Consider the following 22,598-nt stretch of genomic DNA (forward strand, 5'->3'; position numbering starts at 1 on the left):
GAAGTAGGACAAAAAAATCCATGCCTGTGCCTTATAAATGGAGCAAAGCTGTTTAGGGTTTAGTAACTGTTTCAAGGCTGTGGTTAAGACCTCCCACTCAGAGAAAGACACCTTTCAGAATGTTAGTCTGATTGTCAGCACCCTTGGACACCCAAGAGCTCAAATGGTGACACACAATGAAATTAGCCTGGTTTCTGTGCCTGTTATCAAACATCCACTCTGTGGATCATGGCTTAAGGAGTGATTTTGACTTCAAATCATTTTAAGCAATACCTCTCCAAGGACTGAGCCTGCCACTCACAGTGATTCTTCTGAGGAATCTGAACAAAATCAGCAGACAGCTTGGGAAGGATTTACAACGCAGAGGCCACTGAAGTTCATGGAAGGGGGGGGGATCATCTGACATTCTGTCTTTAACTCATTCCGCCTGTTTGTACCAAACTAGAATGTATGTTCCTTCCACAAGGAACTTCTGCGTGATGTGTACACTTAGCGATTCCAACACTTATGCAATGTCCAGCACAAAGTAGATGCTCAACAAATATCTGTCGACCAATGGAACGTGAGACAGGTGGATTCATAAGAGTGCACTCTTTGTGAGTGATTGTCCATAAACATGGAAGATAGTCAAAGTGACTAATCATGGGGTATGCAAATTAGAGCCATAGGGAGGGCTAGAGAGATGGCTCAAATGCACATACTTCCCTTCTGAGGAACATGAGTTCCTTCAGTTTCCACATTCCTGTAAAGTAACTCACAACCACATGTAACTCCAGCTCCAGGGAATCTGACAGCCTCTTCTGGCCTTCATGAGCACCTGAAATCATATGTGTACATGTGTGCACATACACAAACACTGAAATTAAATCTTTCTAAAGACACAGTGGGATTCTGCTTCAAACCCTCTCAGATGACAGGGATAGAATATAGGGAGAAACTGGGGCACTCATCCAGTGCTCTAGTGAGAATGAAGAATGTGCAACCACTATGGAAAGTTTAACAGTTCCTTAAGATACTATATATAAGTACACTGTAGCTGTCTTCAGATACACCAGAAGAGGGCATCAGATCTCTTTACAGATGGTTGTGAGCCACCATGTGGTTGCTGAGAATTGAACTCAGGACCTCTGGAAGAACAGTCAGTGCTCTTAACCGCTGAGCCATCTCTCCTTAAGATACTAAATACAGTTATCACAAGACCCAGACTTTCTACACTTTAGTACAAACTCCAAGACAACCAAAATCATTTGTTCACACAGAAACTCCTATCTACAAATGCCACAGTAACATGACCTACAATCACTGAAAAGAGGAACCAACATGTTTGCTGACTAAATATTGATGTGCCAGAGCCACACGGTCAGACTTATCAAGGAAAGGAGTGACATGGTGATATCCTTGAAATCACCGTGCCAGTTAAAAGGATCTAGTCACATCTGTATGAAATATTCAGAACGGGAACATATAGAGAAGCGGTGAACATGTAGCTGAAGGAGTTAGAGTGATGATGGTAAGAAGTGGGGGACAAAGGTTAATGAAGATGGAGTGGCTACTAAGTACAATAAAAAGCCACCTGAATTATAAGCTTCAATTGGACAAGTGTGAGAAGTTAAGAGTGGCACAATTAAAATGATAAGTATTCAGTTCACTCTACTTGGTCCATTTTATTTTGTATCAATGTTGCTTCTTTTACTTGTGATTTTCCCATAATTAATCAACCATAACTGAATTGGTAGCCAACTTCCCAATTCCAGGATCTAGCACATGATCTATTAGTTTATTCTAGAAAACGGAGGCCAAGTTTTTCTTCTTGAATTCTAAACATCTTGACCAAACTCAGTCTATGCCTCATATTACTCTTCCTAAGTAACAGGTCACCAAATGAGTATCAGGTGTTCCTGTAGACACTTGTTGATTGCTCAGAATTGGATTTTTCTTCCTAGTTCATTAGTTTCCGTAACACTAGGTTTGCGAAATCCAGTTAAAACATGCGATTTTTGGCCTGAGAGAAAGAGAGAAATAGTTTAGACCGCTGTGATAATAATAAGCTATTATTTATTGCGTTCTGGCCTTGCACACAGCATACAGTTACATAGCTTACATGTGCTAACTTACCCAGATGCTTACAATCACTATATAAGGCAAGCACCTCCTTTTTTACTGAGGAGGTATGAGTATGTGTAACAGCAGCACTGCTCAGCGGTGGTAATAAGATCCAACCCTAGCCACACAGTTGAATGTCTGTGTGGAGTGGGGTGAACAGGAGACTGCAATACTAACTCTTCTCACTGCATCAACTACCAATTAAGAAATATTCCTAGAATTGAATCTCATGCTATAAGTATTGATGATATGAACCCAAACCCAAAAAATGTGATAGGACCCCTGGGATTACAGCCTAACACGGGAGATAAGCGTATGCCCAAACAACAGGAAGAACAACATGGTAGAGGGGGTTTCAATGAGACGTCCCCCATAGTCTCGTGTATTTGAATACCTGGTCCCCTGTTGGTGGCACTGTTTGGGGAGGTGTAGGAGGCGTGGCTTTATTGAAGAAAGTGCGTGATCAGAGGTGGGCTTTAAGAGTTTAAATACTCGCACCATTTCCAGTTCACTCTTTGTGTTGTGTGCTTGTGATTCAAGACAGGAGCTCTTAGCTTGCTGCTCTGGCCCATCTGCTGCCACACCTCTGAGAGGATGGACTCTCATCCCCTGGAGCTGACAGGCCAAGTAAAACCTTCTTCCTGTAAATTGCCTTGGCTACAGCAACAGAACAGTAACTAATGCAGTAGCTATCCACCGTCCGGTAGGGGGAGGTGGCTGTGCACTCTCTGCTGTAGGATCTGAGGAATTAAGAACTGAAACTGTCAAAGGGCATAGAGCTTTGAGTGAGAGGTCCAGAAGGAAGGTCTGGTAAATAGAGGAGAGGCCAGATAGTGAGGGACCTTGTGTGTGAGAAGTCAGGGTATGATTGTGAGGGCCTGTGTGAGAGAAGTCACAGAATGGAATAACGTGTAGCCACAAGGATGCGTGCCAGTGACCTCTTGCATTCTGAAGATAACTGTATGAACTCTGAGCAGTAAAAGCAGGATTCCAGGCTGGGTGCTGTGTTAATAGTTGGTTTAAGACAGGGCTGGAGAGATGGTTCAGCAGTTAAAGTCACTGACTGCTCTTCCAGAGGACCAGAGTTCAAATCCTATACGGAATCAATGGTGCAGAGGGGAACTGAGACCATGTCTCAAGCTGAAAGCAGAACCTGATAATATGTAGAAGATTGCCAGACAGTACCAGCTTTAGAGACATGATGGGGTTATGGAGAGCAATTGAGGCCAGAAGGTATTAATGAAGGTGCAGCCTCAGTTGCAGTGGAGACCCCAGCATAATGGGTGTTGCCAAGACCATGGGACGGCACATACACACTATGACCACCAAGGATGGTAGCAGGTGTGGAATGCAGTTGGCCTGACCCTAGGAGACACAGGCTGTGCGTTTTATGAATGACACCAAAGAAGTAAAGCTGCCCAAGCCCTTTGGAGCTCAGAAGATAACAAGTCTCAGTTGTCAGACACTGAGCTTCAGGATTTGGAGCGACAGTGCTGGATATTGATTTTTCTTAGTTGTGGTAGATCTATGCCTTGGTTGTTCTCTCTTGGAATAAAAAATGTAATTTATTTTTTATTTTACTTTGGAGATTTTGGAATTTTAAAGAAGAGTTGGATTTTTAAAATGAAACTTGGATATTTAAAGTGTTGAGATTTTTAAAGATCATGCAACTTTAATTGGACTGTTTTATCTTATGGTATTAACGTATCTTGGAGATAAGAAGGGTTAAGGTGGGGCTGGGGATTTAGCTCAGTGGTAGAGCACTTACCTAGGAAGCGCAAGGCCCTGGGTTCGGTCCCCAGCCCCGAAAAAAAGAACAAAAAAAAAAAAAAAAAAAAAAAAAAAGAAGGGTTAAGGTTTGATAGTGATGTGTTTACAGTATGCCAAGTTGATAAAGAATCAGAGGGGAAACAAACCGTAAGTGTATTATAAAATTCTTTAAAATTTTTTTATAAGCCAGGTCTCTAAGTAACTTATAAACTTTTTAAGTTTCAAAATAACTTTGAATTTTAAAAATGGAAATATAGTGGTTTTATTTTCAAGAGTTTAAGCTAACCAGTTTATCATCAATTTGAGGGAAAAATATTGTTGTATAAAATAAACAAGATGGACTCAGGCCCCAGAAGACATGAGTTGCATGTTCTCACTTCCGTGTGGCTCTTTAGATTTGTGTGTTTACACAAATTCCTGCAAAGTCCATGAAACTGGATAATACCAGGTTTAAGTAGGAAGAGGGATGGGAGAGTAGGAGAGAAAAGGACACTGAGAAAGAATAACACATGATGTTTGAAAGAAAACCAGGAAACCTACTATCCTGTAAGGTTCATATATAACATGAAGGCGTGACATTGAAGTCACCCTGTACAGGGTATGCTGTTCCTCCTGCATACAGGGTGCTAAATAAGAATGCCAGTGCCACATGCAGGATGCCTTCCTTGAGCTCTTGAGCAGAGGTGTCCGAGTGCCACCGAACAGTACGGGAGAATGCTGCTGCTTTGCTTGTTCATCAGAACTTGGTGGTGAGACCCCATTTCTGCAGACAGCACATGCATTGCTCAGTTACAAAGAGAGTCAGGCAACTTTTTAAAAAAAATTTAAAGGAAATTAAGTTGTTGTGTTAGGGGCCAAATGATCAAAGTACCTTGCATGAAAGTCTCATTAAAGAAAATGTCAAAGAATGACTAAGTGTTTGTGTTGCTTCTATAGAGATAGCAGGAAAATGGATGATCTGGAAAGCATTCAACGAAGCTACCTGAACTCACAGAGACAAAAATCACAAGTTCTGTGTCACGTGTGGATCCTGGCCTAGAATGTGTATGTGGATGCACAGAAGTGGGGAAGGGGTGAGGACATGCTATGAAACTAGAAAGATCACAGAGGGCTAATGTGGTTGATACTAGGGTAGTGAGAGGCAGTAGGTAATAGGGTGCATGTGATATGAAGGCGTCGAGGAGGCCATGGGGTATGGGAGAGTACACGAGGAGGTTGAAGGCCAAAGAAGAGTGGGTAAGGACCAAAAGAACAATTCTATCTAAAATGCCATGATTTAACTGTGTGCACTAACTCCAAACTTTCTCAGTAAAAAATACAGCGATGATTTTCCATTGTGTTTTAAATGGTTTTAAAATTTTTAAACAGACACTCGTAGTTACTGGAAAAAAAAAAAAAAGAAACAACACACAATCCATTTCAGAGTGGCAGTGTTTAGACTCGGTAGAAGCATAGTTCTAATAAGCATGGTCTAGAAGGCCCAGTGGGGTTTATTTTCATTCTCACAGCTGTACCTGCAGAGATGAAACCAAGGGCATTAGCGGAGTCCACACTGTGTTGTTTATCTAAATTCGAACTCTAAAAGAGCTCTAAAATGTAGGCTGTGCTCCTTGGTATCCATATATCATGTTCAGTTACAGAGGAAAACTGCAAAACAAATGGGCAGGAGCATGTTCTCTGGGCACAGAGGAAGCGTTTTTCTGCCTTTTCAGTTTTTCAGAACACAGGAACATTACTAACCCAAGCATTACTAGCACAAGGCCAAGGCCTTATCCATCGGCTGACAGGTTACAGGGGTTCCTCATGGGAGACACCTGGAATATGTGTTTTCGTCTTAGCGTCATCCTTTAGCACAGCACTTGCTGTTGCCTGCAAAGGGGAATCACACTGAGTAACCAGAGTTCCTATGACTAGACACCAATCTCACCTATCCTGTGCAGAATGACTTCCAGCTGCGAGCAAAAGTAGTAATCTGAAGCCAGCAGGAACTAGCGAAGAGAGCAGGCAGGGCTATGCAATTGTTAATACGGAAGACAAACTGGCACGAGACGCAAGAGAGCTGAACAGGGACATGGACAGTGGAGCGCCACTCACATTTTGGAGTCCTTTTAATGTTCAAATTTAGATGGCTATGCAGAGTGCTGGCACCTGAACGTAGGCCCTCATGTACTGGGCAAGTGCTCCACCCTAAACTATCCCTGTAACCCCAAGGACTACTTTTAACTAAAACGTTTGGCTCTTTAATGTCATGATGCTTCATGACTCAAACTCCTATTCGTTGCTAAACAAAACAACTACTGTTTTGACTCTCAAGCAGAATTTTCTTTGTATCTTTATCAATTAGCAAGAATCCTTTCTTACAGTGTGGAGTTAAATGTAAAAGCCTAGAAGTTTGCTTATTTGAATCTAGGCCCAGCCATGTATTAGTTCATTCCCTGTTAGCTGTTTGTCTCTGCACAGCTCCTTATCTTGAGGGGTGGTACTTACCTCATAGGGCTGAGGAGTTGATATATGGAGCACCTAAGAGTAGGTCCTGGCCCTGACCCTGCTGACAGCTCACATTATCAGATAGCAGCTTACCTTTAATGGTATCCCCTGACTTCACACTAGTGGTTGACAACACCAAGTGATTAAGAAATGTGTTCTGAATTCACAGACACAGACAAGGTTTTCTCTCTAGTTCAAACACACGGTAACACGGCAACCTTGGTGAGTCAGCGAGGGCATTCTGATTTTATTGACAAGTGTATTAGAAAAGAAAGAAAGGCGTAAGATTGAGCAAGGAAAGTAACAGGCCATTCTGGGTCAGTAATTCTGTCTCTTCATGCTATGGCGGTTTCTGAGCTATTTAAAGAGCCAGCTGGAGTTCTCTGCACAGGCAAGAACGCTAGTCTTTAGCAGGGGTCAGACAAGTTTCCCATAGATGTTCTTGTAAAGAGCTCTTCAACAACTCCTAAAATATCTACTCGTTACAGCTGGCCCTTAACCTTCTCCAGGGTAGACAAAGTCCTAACCTTGCTTACTGGGGCATTTTCTCTGTGCAGAGTCATGGGTGGGCTGCCTCTTCTTCCACTTCCTCCTTTAAAATCCCATAGCCCTGGCACTTAGCTCTCTTGTCCTGATCTACAGTCTGTGGTATGCTTACACTCATTCACGTAAACCATAGGGTTCCACTACCACAGCTGGGCATGAACGCCAATGCACCGTGCCCTTCTAGAGGACTCAGATTCAGCTGCCAGCACCTGTGTGGTGGCTCATAACCACCTGCCAACTCCAGTTCTGGGGGATCCAGGGCCTTCTTCTGACCTCTTCTTGAACCAGGCATGCATGTGCTGCACAGACATAACATGCGGACAAAATATCCATCCACACGAAATAAAATAAACTAGGAGGAGGCTTTGTTGGGGGAAAGGGTTACCATGGGAGAGGAGGGGATGAGAAAAAGGATGCCAGTGGAAACAACTAAAACTCACCAAGGAATTAAACTGTCAATAAGTAGGAACATACAAACTAAAGTGACCTAGAACAGATGCCGCCTCACACAAAAACAAAAAGAACAAAGGACGAGCTCTTGGTAGACTGTTTTGAGAGGATTAATATGACCACCCGTGTGTAGGAACAATTCTGGAATTTTGGTTTCATTAAAAACACAGAAGTATTGTAAGAATGTGTTCTTTTCATCCCAGGTGTGGACTGTCCACGGCAGCTGACTATGATCCTCCCTGGTCTCTATCGGAAGCATTGGTTTTGCCAGCTAAAGACAGTTTCTGTCAATGTGTGACATTTGGAATTCTGGGAACTTTTCCGTGAATGCTAGGGCCTCAATAGGTGTGGTCAACAATTCTTGGTCATTTAGGGAGGTTGGTTATAGTGAGCCAGGGTCAAAAAAGAAACGGAAATTAGATTCAGAGATTCTTCCGTTTCCTTTCTCCTCTCTCTCCTTGTTTCTCTCTTATCTAATGTTAGGTGGTGAAACGGGGAGGGGGATAAAGGGAGGAGGAAAAAGAACCCTCAAAGTATGGAAGACTAGCCACACCCATGCATAGTAGGTTCATTTTCAGCCGAAAAGGCTGAGAGGTCTAGGTTAGAAAAGACCACAGTGCTAAGGCCTGGTTCTGAATGCCATTGGCTTCCAATATCTCACAGCAGCAGCAAAAAGAAAAAAAAAAAATCAGTACCCACTGACAGAGATGCTATTAGCCATCAAGGAAAAATTGCCACGGGACCTGGTATTTAAAAAAGGGCAGAGGACAATAAAGGATTTACAACTGAGAACTAGCACCCCAAAGAATTTGAGGAGATGGATATTGCTACACACTGGCAGGAGTGTACGGAGCAACCCGAGGGAGACGATCAGATGCTAAAATACATTTTATGTACCATTTAGCAACTCCTCTCTGGGATGAATCGCAAAGAAACATTAAACATTTGCACAAGAGAGGAAACCAAGGGAAGAGAAGCCCAAGCTGAGAGCCAGGAAGCAGTTTTGTACACACACACTAGTCCAGCAGACAAAAGTCTAAAGGCTGAAGGCCATTCAGCTGAACAGTCTTTTATAGACTTTCTATTCCCTCCCTTAACTCTATAGAAATTCAGAGTGATTACACACACACACACACACACACACACACACACACACACACACACACACACAAACAGATTGGTTACATCAAACTTGTTTAATGAAGTTTTCTCAACTCTCCCATAAGCAGAATTTTTCACCCAAGCAGCAGAATTTACAAGCCATTTACAGTGCAGGTAGGAAGGGGGAGAAATTTGGTTATGGGAGAGAAAAGGCATAGTGAGATATTGAAAGGAAGCCTGTTGATTCCTGAGGACTTCTGCCACATCTCCCTTTGCTGCTAGAGTCTCTTTTGGGATCATGGAGCATCATCCTGGCTTATAGGCTTGTTTTTGCCATAGCATCCCAACACGAGTGTCAGTTTTTATCTTAGTTGTGCTTTCTATGCACAGAGAGATGTTTTTAGCCAAGCGAATTAGAGGGCAAAACCAAGCAACCACCCAGGGTTAAAAACCACAGCATCTATAAGGGTTTGAATTCCCCCAGGTGCCAAAATCATCTTCCTGATAAATCTCTGGGGCCCCAAGGCCTTCAAGATTTAGAGTGGGACATAAGCAAGTTTTGTCACACTTCCTGTGATGTCCTCTACAGCCTCTGTCTGCTTGGGTTGAACCTTCCATAGAGGCAAGAAGATAGTCTAAGACCAAGTGATTGTGAAAATGACACTATACACCTTGTCTTGTTGATTGACTAGCAACTAAGGAGCAGTTTTAAGTTGTACTAGTCCGAAATTCAAGAGCAGCCTATGGCCTATGGCCTAATGATGCTATTTAACATACAGAGATAGTATGCTGGCCATGAGGCCTATCTTCTATCCTAGTGACTAGACCAGAGAATATTGAGTTAAACATTCAGAGAGCCAGTCATTGTCTTCCTGGTCTCTAATTTTTATAGCTGGTGTTTGTTTCTAGCTCAGAATATCCAATCCTTGAATACCCACTCTCTGGCTGTTCATAATTAAGAATAGAGTGCAACCTCATAGCAGAAAGAATACAACATGGGTGTGGGCTTAGTGTAAGACACTAACCCTTCAGTCTTGGAAGAGGGTTCCAAGGATCCAGAGTTGGTTATGTGCATTTCAATACAGAGGACCCTTCTCAATTCTAGGCTTGCTGGGTTAAAGACAGTAAAGTCAAAAAGATTAATAGTCCCTAAGTCACACCAGGACATGGTTACATCCACTTTCAGTTGCAATTACCCAACTGAAGGCATACCATGCCATCACTGTGCTGTCCTCCATTTCTTTTAGGAATCAGGTACCCCCAAGAAGCTTATAGCTGACTTGTCCTAGACCCAGCAGAGATGAGGGCTGTTTAATGGTAATTATTTTATTGATTGTACCATCCTTATTGGAGGCTGTCAAATGGCCTGTTTTGTCGATTGAGCGTGTCTTACGTGTCCACATACATCAAGAGACTGTCTTCGGTGCAGAGGAATCAGAGCCTGTGTTCTTATAAGTAGGGTTCCGTCCCATCTTTGAACTTTTGAACCACTCCCAAAAGAAGGGGGAGTAGGGAATCTAATAGTGGTTAAAACAGGTGCATTGGTCTTTACATTCACACATTCTTGAGGCCTTTCTCTGAGATTCAAAATGAGTGTGACATAGCACGGTTCAAGTGACCCCATGCAAGAGTCACAGGATGGTTCAGAGACCATGACAGAGAGCCAAAATAACAGCAACAGATAACAGCCATGCATCCTGTGCAAAGGAGGCTAACAGGAACCTCTAGCCACTAGTTCCATCTGCTCCTGTAGCAAAGGCCCAAAGCAGGAGGATCAGGAGAGGTAAAAGCAGGGAGTTGGCAGTGCATTCGTGAGGTAGTACAGAGAGCGGCAGTTTGCTTGTCCCACCATAAACAGGCCAGTTGGCTGCTAGAATGACTGAAGCAATGTTGTCGTTCTCTGATCTAGCTGTGTCTCTTGACCTCTTCAAGTCCTTTGATGGTACAATGGGATTTCTGCAGATGGTCAGCTTGCATGGTGTCGCTGGGTCATTCCCAGTTATTGGAGGCTGGATTCTCTTTGTTATGACGAATCCTGGGAGTCATCTTGGCAGGCTTTACTGCAGTGCGAGTGGATATAACAACACTGAATCGACCTCTCTGTAAAGGCTTCAGAACCTGGATATTCCATTCTTTTCTGCACACTGCATAAAGGAGTGTGTTTGCAGTTAAACTTACAGAAAACCATTCCGTGGCTTTCTGATGGTGACCAGGGTGGAGCAGAGCTCCCGCATCCGCTGTCTTAAAGTGATATTACCAAATCCTTTTAAGTTCCCTTGTATTTCCCTGACAAGGAGAGGATACCTGTAAAGGATTTCATAAAGAGAAAACCCTGCTTGGTAGTCCTGTCTGCTGGGGCAGCCGTCTGAATCCTGTAGCAAAGGCCCAAAGTGGGAGGATTGGGAAAGATAAAAGCAAAGGTTTGGCAATGCAATTAGATCTGATTTCTAACAAAGCAATTGTTTGGTGAGCCTTTTGCCATGGTTCACATGTAATTTTACTGTCTAGTTCACAGACCCCACCTTCGGAGAGCTCCATGGAAGATATGGCTTGTGTAGCTTTCAGGGGATTTTTAACCTTTTAGCTACCAACTGTATATACTGTCTCTGCCACAAATGTGGGCCAAGTGTCTGACCCTATAAGCAACATCAATCCCAAACCCAGAAATGATTTGTTAGAAGCCGTATTATTTCAAATGCCCTTTCTAGAAAGGCTCGGCATATATAACCCAAGGATTCGCATACAAAGACAAAAGCACATCTGTAGCCCCTAGCTTAGGGCAGCTCGGTAAAGACAACTGAAGTCCCACACAGGGCTCCTCCAGCACTCTACTGCCCTCAGCCCACTACAGGTTATTCCTGGCGCAGGTGTTACACCGTTTGCCAGTTAATCAAGCTACGCAGGGAAGCAGGACTCTATCGATACTACTCTCCAGGGTCATCAGCTGACATGAGGCTCCTGATGGAACAGTTCAACAAATGCAGAGGCAGTGGCCACAGGGATGGCTGTATTATCTTTGAAATTCCTCCCACTTGCTGGGGAGGCACTCCCCATTTTCAGTCTTAAGTCTAGCCATTTACCTAGTGGCCTGAGGAGAATATGGCTGTAGCAACTGCCAGCTCTGCCCTTCCTTTGGAAGCTGGTGGTTTTCACCTTTCTGTCAATTCCGCAGTTGACTGCCAAAAGTTGTTAGCATTTCCTTTCTGGTGTCCCCAAAACTGCAAGGCTGCTGAGGAGCTACGCAGCATCTAAGAATTCTATGATGTTTGCCATACCAAGCGTTTTTCCCTTCTGAGTTGATCACTCCCTCTTCTTTACGTAGGGCTCCATGTTCACACAGCATAGTACAGATCCTCTTAAGAGTTGTGAATATGTTCGCAGTCATCCCACTGCCTGTCTCTTGCTGAAGCGTTGTGTTCTGCTTTTTGTGCTGGTCCCCTTGTGCGGAGGATTTGCCTCAGTGGTAGAACATCAGAGTACACAGCAAGCGGTCCTTCTATAAAACTACCACCATCAGTAAGATATTTCCATATCTTACTGATCAGGGTCTTTTGGTTTGTTAGATCTGTCCTGCCAGAAAATATGTCATGCCTTCAATGTAATCATGATTTGGCAAGCCTGGCATAACATTGCAGGGGTTAAGATTTGCAGGTGAATGTGTGGGCTTTCACATAGGATTGCCTGATATCTGGCCTTTGTAACCCATCAAAGTTATCACTGTATATGGTGTCAACCATTAAATCCTTATGTTTGTTAACCTCTGTTACCAAGAGTATTGTAGTACCAAGTACAAGCAGGCAGGACAGCCAGCCTAAAGCCATCGAGCCCAGCTGTTTAGAAAGACGAGCTATGTGGTAATACCAAGACCCCAATATCTGACTCATAAGAAAAGATTGTCTGGGAGTCGGAAGCCATTAAGGACCTGCCTAATTTCTAAGTTTTCTGTTGGTCTTTTTCCCACAGTGAGGGCTTTCTCCCCCCCACCCCACCCCCACATTTCCGTTGCTTCCAGTGTTTTGGTTTTTTTTCCCCCCTAGAACAGAGAAATTTGGAAGCCAAGTAGACACCCGTCTCCACAAGAAACTCTCAAACCAGACATGAGGGTCTGCAGAACTGAACACAGCAATAGGCTTGCCTGCATTCTCTCAGGACATTGGAGTTGCCCCTGTGACAAATGGAACCTGAAATATTTGACCCTCTCTTGCAGTTTCGTGGAGGTAGGGAGGTGGTTGTTTTGAGACAGGGTCTATGTAGTCTTGGATGACCTGGAATTCATTATGTAGACCACACAGGTCTTAGACTCAGTACTATTCCCTTGCCCCTGCCTCCCAAGTGCTAGGATTAAAGACCAGAACACCTAGTCAGATTGGGGCTTTTTACTATAGAGTTTATAACCAGTTCTCTATAGCAGGGTAGAGTGTGTCTCCTCCAGTCTTCTTTGGTGGCTCCCGCCACGTTGGAGCAGTGTAGAGTTATGCTAGTCAACTAGAACAGTGCCAAAAATGGTAAAGGGATTTTAAAATCTGGGGCAATCTGGTCCTAGCTAATTGACTTTCCCACTGAAAGACAAAAATAAGACAGCCGAGATGGAGGTGTGAACCTAGAGGCTGGTCCTTTAGATAAAAAGAAAACCGCTTCAGAAGAACCAAACCCTGACAGGTGTTGAGGACTGGGGACAGCTGATGCCAAGTTACTGTGATTTACTGCCCCTAAGTCCTGTACTGGACTATAAACATCAGTCCTGTGTTTCTGCCTGGCAAGAGAGGTATATCCCAGGCTGTCTGATGGGACTAGAGAATTCTGCTTTTTAAGTTTTTCTAGACATTTTAAGGCTCCAACTTGTGCCTAGAGAGGGATACTGCCTCTGGTAAGTGGCCCATCCCTTGTCTGAATTCTGTGACCACTGGAGGAATATTTCCTGAGAGCACTGGTGGGTTCATCTCAACCAGTAAACCAAGAACTGTGAGCTTGGGCCTTTGTTGTGGCTTCTCAGCCAAGCCAAAGTCATCATTCCTTTTGCCAGGAGACAGTAGGAGTCATAATTTGTTTCAGGTGTTCCCAGAGTTTAGTTTTCTGGACCTGAGCTTTCCCAGTCAACCCAGCAGAGGCACTGTACAACCAGGATGGCACAGAAACTCATGGATAACATCATGGCTTCCCAAGTCCCAAAAGCTGTCTATGGCCCCCACGATTGGTAGTGTCCTTCTGAAAAAGGGGACCCAGGGACTACATCACAATCAAATAGGTGGCTCTGGTGTTCATGTAAGGTCAACTGCCCAGCATGAGCAGTTATTTTGACTATGTGCTCTTACAGGCCCAATGGAATAGGCCTACTCTTCCTCAGTCTCCTATGGCTGCTAAGCCTAGCCTCACTTTGCTGATGTCTCTTAACTTTGTCTAGGCTGCTGTCACCTGAATCGTCCAGCCTCTCTCCTTACCTGGTACCAGAGCAGGCAGTCCCTGCCTTCTGTGTGCACTCAGTTTCTAACACCCTCTCTATGACATATGCACACTGCTTCTGACACAATTTCACCTCTGAGCAGAGTGGTCCTATCAGGCTTCCTAGTGGCCTCAGCCCCAATCTGGTGGGACACTGCCCATGCGTGCCCTGGACATTCTATCAGTGTGGCAGTCAGCAAATTTACTTTTCTTTTTAACCTTTGATCTGCCTCACACTTCAGTTCCTAGTCTCAGGAATGTTCTAAGACATCATTAGCAACTAACTGGCTGGCATTTATAAAAAACCTTCTACAACTTTCTGCAGCTTGCATTTGGTATTTCTGAGCCTTGCCAGAGCTGCATTAACCCCTTGTTGGTTCTTGGCTGCTTTTTAAGTCAAATGGACTGTAGACTGAATGCTTCAGAGTCTCTCATAGAATAGTCTCAGGCTCTCTACAAGCCTCTGAAGCATGAGATTTCCCCCATACTTACTGCCTTTCTATCTCCTTTTTTGATGAAAAGAATCTCCAGTTTATCTCCCGAGCTTCTCTAATCACACACTAGGGTCCCAATGGGACTTCCTCAGGAAACAGGCCTTGGAGGTCATCTGGGGGCACACGATCCACTACCCATTCTGAGATAACCAGAATCAGCAGTAGGGGTCAGCAATCTGATACCCAACCTGGGTTTGGATAATAGATTGGATTAAGTCAATTAAGACCTCAGAGTTTTTGTTTTTCTTGTATGAGGATATAATTTTTCTAATTTAAGAAGTCAGTGGCAGAAAAGGATCAATAAATGAAGGTACACTGGCCTCATGTGACCTGCCTGTCCTTACTCGTCAAAATACAGCGGCCTTCGAGTCCCACTGGATGGTACATCGAGTGTGTTCGAGGGGCTGAGATTTGGCTTTCTTTGCTTTTTTCCCACAGGGTGTAGGGACTTACATTTCCTAGGGGACTGTTTCAGGTGATGGTTCTGCAGCTACTGGGCCTGCTGGCAGTGGCAAGGGTAGGAGTATCAGAGCTCCCCACCATGTGCTGGTGGCACAGGTAGCAGTGAGGGGGCACAACTGTACATATGGTAGTGACTTCTGCTGGCTCCTCAGCTCAAACAGGTTTCTTCTCAGGCTTAGGCATTGGTCTACATTAGAAGACATCATTACCCTATAACCATCATGATTTTATAGTTCTTTTCCAAGTAGACTTTTAGCCAGCACATACAGGCAGTATCCTGTCACCAACTGATGTAACAAAACTGGTCATGGTGCTCTTAATCTTCTGTAACAATCTCAAACACCTTACTATCGCGATCCAATGGCCCCCTGATGGGTCTGCCTCACCCAAAAATACAGCAATCTGTTTCACAAAAGGCCCAGTTTTCTGGGAAAGTTTGGTAGTCACTGTCTACCTCCTGAATATCCCTTCTGGAAATTCTTTGTAATATGGTCTAAAGGTGTAGGCTATACTGCTGTCCACCCAGTACATGGCATGTCACTTAATTGGTTCTTTTGATTCCCCACGCCTTGCCCAGGGTCAGGAGTTACACTCACTCCAGTCCCACCCTTGCCCAAAGCTCAGTCACTGCAGAGCTGGGTTTGTCCTTGTTGTTTTGAAGCCAGGTTATTAAACAGCTCTAAGACTCGTGGACAATTGTTCTCCTCTTCTCTTCTCAATGGAGTGGGTTAACTAGAACCCAAACCAAATCATCCTAATGAGTGGGGTCCCCTGAACCACTCCCAATTTCCTGAACCTCCAATGCTCCCCCATCCCCCGTGGGGAAGGCAAAAATGGTGAAAGCACTTCCTGGTCAATGCATCAGAAATGGTACAGGAAACCAAGGGACGAGAAGCCCCAGCCTAGAACCAGGAAGCAGTTTTGTTGTACCCATACACTAGCCCAGCAGAAAACAGTCTAAGGCTGAAGGCCACTGAGCTGAACAGAGCCTCTGATACTCTGTTCCCATGCCCCCACCTACAGCAATCCAGAGTGGTTTCCAATTAGCTTCTCAGGGCCTTCTACCATGACACGGACAAGGACAAGAATACTCACCACAATTCCTATAGACTTGAACCCAACTGACCATCAACAGGGAACAGCTAAACAGATCCCTGGGCCGCAGCTGGAGTGTGGGGAAGGAGAGTGCAAATGGCAATCTCTCTGAGCTGATATGGCAAGAGGTCGATAATATACCACAAAGCGGAGAAAATCAAAGTCACACAACGCTCGTGTTTGGGGTTTTGGTGATGGTGGTGTTGTCAACCTGCTTGTTTAAAAAGAAAGTAAGAGAAACCAATAAAATGAGCAAATAAAAGAAGAAAAAAGAAAGCAGAACCGCCACTCAGACACAGACAAAGGACACTTACAAGACAGATCCAAAACAACTAGCATACATACCTGGGCAGGACAGGGCTGAGACTAAGCTGAAGGAACCTTCGCTTTTTACTCAATTATCCATCTACCTAAGTATGATACTTAATGTCATAATTTTCACAAGACAAAACTAAGTGACAAAGAACCTACTATCCTCCCCTCTTTCCCTGTGTGTGGGGGTGGGGGGGGTGAAGGAGGCTGTTGTTGGGACACATTCTTGAATGTTCCCCCACTGTATTCATTGAGGCAGGTCTCTTGGTCGAGCCTGGAGCTGGCTGGTATGGCTAGTCTCCCTAAGCAGCTAGCTCTGAGAATCCCTTCTCTGACTCTGGTGGCTGGAATCAGGGGGGCAACCACACCCACCCAGAATTTTCTTGCATTTACCAGCACAACAAGCACTTTAACAACTGGGCCATCTGCCCAGCCAGAATTTGCTACAGTTGTCTTTAGCCTTTTGCTGAAAACAAAAGAGGACAAGACTATAACATACAAGTGTAGGAAACACTAAAAGCCAATCAAAGAGAATAAAGAAGCAATAATAAAATTAAATATGTACAACTGCTTGAGACCTACAAAGATTCAAAGCAACTAACACAATTTTATTATTTCCATAATAGACAAGGCAAAGACAAAGGAGACAAAGACAACACTCTGACTCCTACCACAAATGAATGTTACAAGTCTCCAGTGGTTCAACATATGAAAATGTATATAAAGAAAAAAGTAACCCAGAGAAATATAAATACTCAGCTATTTGCAGCATAATACACCGTATTTAAGAAACTAACAAAGCAGTGTTTTGTAATGGCATATGTAACTCTGATAGTAACTTCAAATGCCAAAGCACACCCTTTCCTGTCCTCCCCCATAATCTGGACCGAGGGCTGCAGAATTACAAAATATACAAATAAAAACAGGTTTAATGCTCAAAGACAAATAACTCTCCTTATTTTAATGCATCAAGATGCAAATATTGAATTCAGGAATGCCAATCACTGTTATATGCAGATAAATAAAACAGAACCACAATGCTTTTATAGTCAAACACAAGTGACATTATACTAAAAATATATATGTGTATATGTATGTATGTATACCACACCTATTTTAGAAAGAAAAGGTGCCTTGGTGAAAATGATCCTGAAAATATTCACTGATGAACATTATATACAAAACTTTCTATGTAAAAAATTAAACTATTTCCGTGCAATTCCATGTGTTCATCCCACCTGAAGACTACTTTCTCGCTGACATGGTCCTAAGGCAATTCCCTTCACAGTGGATGTTCACTCACGAAACACCAAGAATGGCAGCACAGACAGAGGTCACAGACACAACCTGACACAACTCCGTGGCACTCACTGGAGCTCCACTCACTCTTCAAACCAGCAAGTTCATAGTTGGTACAAAGAGTTTTCCTAAAATGTAGTTTCTCTAGTCCAGATTAAGACTCAGCACATTAAGAGGCTTAGAAGCCACTTCATTTGGTTTCTCCATAGCCCTATAAGAAGAATTCTGTATTGAAACAGCTAAACAAGTTCTTACTGAATTAACATTGCATCCTTCACCTGCATAGATTCAATTTGGCTTAGTAGCTCTTTGCCCCAGAGCATCAGTCTGGAGTTCACGTACACTCCTAAAAGACAATCTCCTTACAAAAGATTCCATAGTTGTAGCACGAGAATATATACATAGGGTAATAAAGGTTTCTAAAATCTGTTTGATGCGCCTTAGACCATTCCTCGTAGATAAGGGTCAAGGAATAAATAAAAACAGGAGTGGAGTCAATGAATTTGAATGGGTTAAATACTTTATCAAGAATCACTTCTGTCTAATTAACAAACGAAGTGACCAGGTACCCTAAGTTACTCCTTTTATAAGCGCTGAGGACCTAAAGCATAAAGAGTGAATAACTAAATACACTAGAAAAGGATAACAGTCTGAGGCAAGAGTTGTAGGTGTGTAAATATATTTTATGTGCACACACTGTGTGCATTTCTCTATATATAATTACATACATATCTACAAGATGCCCTGCAGCACAGTTCCAAAGGCCTTGTCAAGGAACAAACTACTTCTAGCACAGGCCTGAGAGTTCAAACCATCTGCATAAGAAACCAATGTGCATGTATTCACAGCTTAAACCCCAGCAACAAAAAAATTGCTATTAATACTAGGAAAAATCATAGGTTTAGGTTGATGAATTGTTTTTCCCACCACTATCACTTGGTAATTTAATCACAACATTTCTTACATGGAGTCAAAAGTAATAGCAACAGAACTGCAACTGGATTTTGAGTTCACAAGAAGGATGTCTGGTAAGGTAAACAAACAAAGTTCAAGTTCCAGAGTGAGGAATATCAAAACATTATAAATCTCCCGAGATGCAGCTCAATCACTACATCATTAGAAAAATAGAATCATAGAATGAGCGGCGCCAGCTAAGCACGGCCAACACCTCGACCCATAGGTTCATCTCTTTCCTCTTTTGTTTCCAGCGGGAGGTCTCTTCAACTGAAGGAGTTGTCCTCCTGTTCCAAACCCCGCAGACGCAGGATTGGACACCCCAAATGTCAAACCAGCTGATGCCGTGATGCCAGGATTGCTGAAGTTAAACCCAGACGTACTTGAGCTGCCAAAGCCTTATGTTCAGGGAAGAAAATATTCAAATGAGAAGTTAAATCACAAAACAAATATAAAAAACAGGGACGAGTGGGAATTTCTATCTGAGAATACACAATTTGTAAGAGTAGAAAATGCCTATGAACCTTGAATTTCTAACATGGAGCTTTACAGAAAAATAATTCAGCTAAAGAGTGTCCTGAGAGATAGAAGTCTGGTGATCCAGACCAAAAAAGGAAGCTAGCACAGATAACTAGAACATACAGGGAAATTCAAGCTACCAAAAACGTGTCTGTATCGTAACATGGTTTATATGCACATACAATTGTGTATGATTCTGTATATAATCATATATGTGTATAAATTACATACATATTATGTCAGTGTCTTCCTACTCAGACTCACCAAACACATTTCAGACATTCAAGGCGTCTGGCCTACCCTTAAATCCCTCCAAGAACACCTCGACCCGCCTCCATGTTCAAGAGGATGCTAACAATGTACATCATAAGAGTCTCTATAATTTAGCTGCCTGGTTACCTGACACAGTATTCACATTCTAGTCCTGAAACTACTGATTACAAATCTCACTCCGCTGCCACTGTTGATTTTAAATACTACTGAATAATAAATGAAATTTTCTAAAATTGAACACATTTTTTGAATACCACTATTTATCCTTACATATTACATATCAGGACAAGTCAATATTTACAGATATAAAGTAAATGAAAAGGCTGACAAAATTTGGGGTTTTCTTTTTTTTTTTTTTTTTTTTTTCGGAGCTGGGGACCGAACTCAGGGTCTTGTGCTTGCTAGGCAAGCGCTCTACCGCTGAGCTAAATCCCCAACCCGGGGTTTTCTACTACAAGTAGACTTGACCTACTTAAAAATTAACGAAGAGCCAAGTCAGTCATTGTTTCTAACCTACCCTGCCCTTAGAATCAGAGGCACCGACAACGGTTTGGACTGAGTGTCTTATGTTGGGCTGCCCGGCGGTACAGGCCTACATTTCAGCTACAATATCCAGCTGAGGCAGGAGCACAAGTGAAAGGCCAGCCTGGGCACTCAGTGAGACCATGGTTCAAAGTGAAAAGTAAAAAGGAAGTTGGAGAAAGAGCTCAGTGGTAGTACTTGCTAAATGTGGGTAAAATCCCTAGTTCCCACCCCCAGTACAAAACGCAACCCAAAAGTTCTCCTGGATGAAAAACAAAACACCAAAATATAATACAGGGCTAATGGGGTGGGGTGGGGTGGGGTATGGGTTAAACCATAAAGTCAGTCACTAGAAGTCAAATGAAGCTCTAGTTAACTGCTTATAAGTCAAACGTAGAAGTCTCAGTACATACAGCCACTGACAGTGAGGCTACACGCTTTAGTTAGGTATACATGCTTCCTCAGAGTAGAACGTACATTAGGGATCTTCAGGGGTTACTGAGAACAAGAACGTGTGTAATCTTTAGTTGATAATGATTTTCACTTTTTAATCTGCCTGGAATTTAGGCAGAAGCACACAAACCTGCACTAAGACTTCCTGAGGGTTTATCTGTTGTTCCAAATCCAAATGTGGAGGCCCCTGTGGTACCGCATCCGAAACCAGAGCTAGTTCCAAATCCTAGTGGAAGGTAATAGAGAAATACACAGTGCACATAAAACACAGATTACAGTGTACTCACAAGAAAACCAACCACCACCACAGGCCAAATAAACGCAATGTTCACAAACACAGATTTACTGAGGCAGTCAGCTACTTAGTCCTCTGCAAAAGACTTCTTGAGCAGATTAATTCTAAATAAAACACTAATTTCTAACTACCCAAACTAGTTTATGACCTAACAACAATTCTTAAAGAACAAGGCTGTTAAAATCAAGATCACATAGATTATTTTCACCTCTGAAATGAGTATGGAATATTAAATATATACCTAGCTGAAGTATTATTTCATTTCAGGAAAGTAAAAAGGCTGGCTAAATTCATAAACAAGATGACTTGCACTTGTAAGTACTAGAATATTCTGAGATAAGTGTGCTCTCTGCTCCTTACTACAAGACTGTCTACTACTTCAATCTATTCTGTGACAGTAAATTTCCTCTTAAAACATTTTTCATCATACAAAGTCCATGAAGAAATTCTAAGTACTCAAAGATAGTTTGTCAGATATTTTCTATATAAACTCCAAATTCTTTTGTTATTATTACAGTCTTATGTTATTTTCCTCATGTAGATGAGGATGACCCAGAACTTCTGATCCTCCTGCCTCCTGAGTGCTGGGATTCCAGTCTATGCCCCCGCTCCCTGTATCTGCAGTTAGGAATGAAACCAGGGCTTCATGTGTGCTGGGAAGCAGCCAGCTAAGACCACCTCCAGCCAAGGTCAGAGTCCATGTTATTCTGCAATGGCTTACGGAAAGACTTAAGTTGGCAGTGAACTATCACTGCCTATAAAAACTCACGACAGAAAGTGGGTCACAGTCAAGAGGGATTGATTGTGCTAGCTCTCATAGCTCTAAAGTTCTCAATGTAGAACAGTTTACAATAAATAGCCATGGAAGCTAATAGCCTCTCTTTAAAATATTTAGTGAAGGGGCTGGGGATTTAGCTCAGTGGTAGAGCGCTTGCCTAGGAAGCGCAAGGCCCTGGGTTCGGTCCCCAGCTCCAAAAAAAAGAACCACCAAAAAAAAAAAAAAAAAATATTTAGTGAAAATACAGGAACATTCATTACCCTCTAATACTATGCCAAAACATAATAAACTGTCAGTTACTCAGAAAGAATTGTGAGTATTTATAATCAATGTCTCTGTAGACTTACCTTACTAGTTTCTGAAACAATTAGAGTAATCTGAATTGCTTATGTCTGTATACAGTCAAACATGCCAAGAGCGCCTCAAAACGACAAAAGTCAAACTGTTTAATTCACAGTAAAACTCTGTTTAAAGTGGTCACTCTCAGGTAAATAAGAAAAGTTAATGATCAGGTATAAAAAAAAAAAAAAGCTAACAATCAGGAGTATCTATATGATGTAGTAGACTGGATTCCAAAGTTGTATTAGCACTAATCTTTAAAAGTTCGATTAAGACTAAGTTGATGTAAACTAGGCAATCCTCAAGTCTACACTTGAGCACGCTGACTGCAACACACAGAACCTGCCCACACTTAGCTGTAGTGCTTTCTTCTGTCCACTTTCTTAGAGGACAGGAGGACTTTGTCAGCTCTGACGCGAATGCTAGGAGACAATGACTGTCTGGAGAATCCTGTCTTGCCAGATGGAACCTAACTTCCCAAATACCTCTGAGAGCTGTGTCACAGGCCACCACCAGTCCCACTGCAATAGCTCAATGAAATATGAGAAAATGTAAAGTGTACCTCCAAGGTTTGAAGAACCTAAGCCACTTGATTGCAAGCCAGTGCCAATACCTGAGCCGAATGGCGTTCCAAAACTAACTCCCAGAGACGGCTGTGGCCCTGGTATGAAAAAAAACGGGGGAAAAACAAATTTGCCTTACTCTTTCAAGATTAAAGTTCCTTTATGAGATTATTTTTAAGCTGAACATTGATTATTTTTTTTAACAAACTCCACTTGTTAAAACTTTTGATTTCAAGATGTCTTTCTCACCTAGCTTATCTATCTCAAAGGTTTTATCTGAAGGAAATTTTTTAAATTAATCTGCTTATAGCTACACAGTTAAAAGAGGCTTAACCACAACGAAA

The 22,598-nt window shown here is 42.7% G+C and overlaps 1 protein-coding gene across 4 annotated transcripts in view; it reads right to left on the minus strand.

Annotated features, from left to right (window-relative positions):
* Positions 1 to 1,644: 1,644 nt before the first annotated feature.
* Nup58 (nucleoporin 58) overlaps positions 1,645 to 22,598 on the minus strand; it is a 49,620-nt gene continuing 28,666 nt past the window's right edge. The window contains exons 15-17 of one of the 4 annotated variants that reach the window (XM_039092982.2): positions 22,305 to 22,352; positions 20,410 to 20,505; positions 1,645 to 2,002 (exon numbers count right to left, since the gene is read on the minus strand). In XM_039092982.2, the coding sequence (XP_038948910.1) occupies positions 1,920 to 2,002; positions 20,410 to 20,505; positions 22,305 to 22,352 (227 nt within the window). In that variant the 3' untranslated portion in view covers positions 1,645 to 1,919. Of the gene's footprint in view, positions 2,003 to 16,846; positions 18,911 to 20,409; positions 20,506 to 22,253; positions 22,353 to 22,598 lie in introns of those variants that run through there. The other 3 variants (XM_006252093.5, XM_039092981.2, NM_139091.2) reach the window with 3 other exon arrangements.

This window comes from Rattus norvegicus, chromosome 15, assembly GCF_036323735.1.
Source record: "Rattus norvegicus strain BN/NHsdMcwi chromosome 15, GRCr8, whole genome shotgun sequence".
Classification (NCBI taxonomy): Eukaryota; Metazoa; Chordata; class Mammalia; order Rodentia; family Muridae; genus Rattus; species Rattus norvegicus.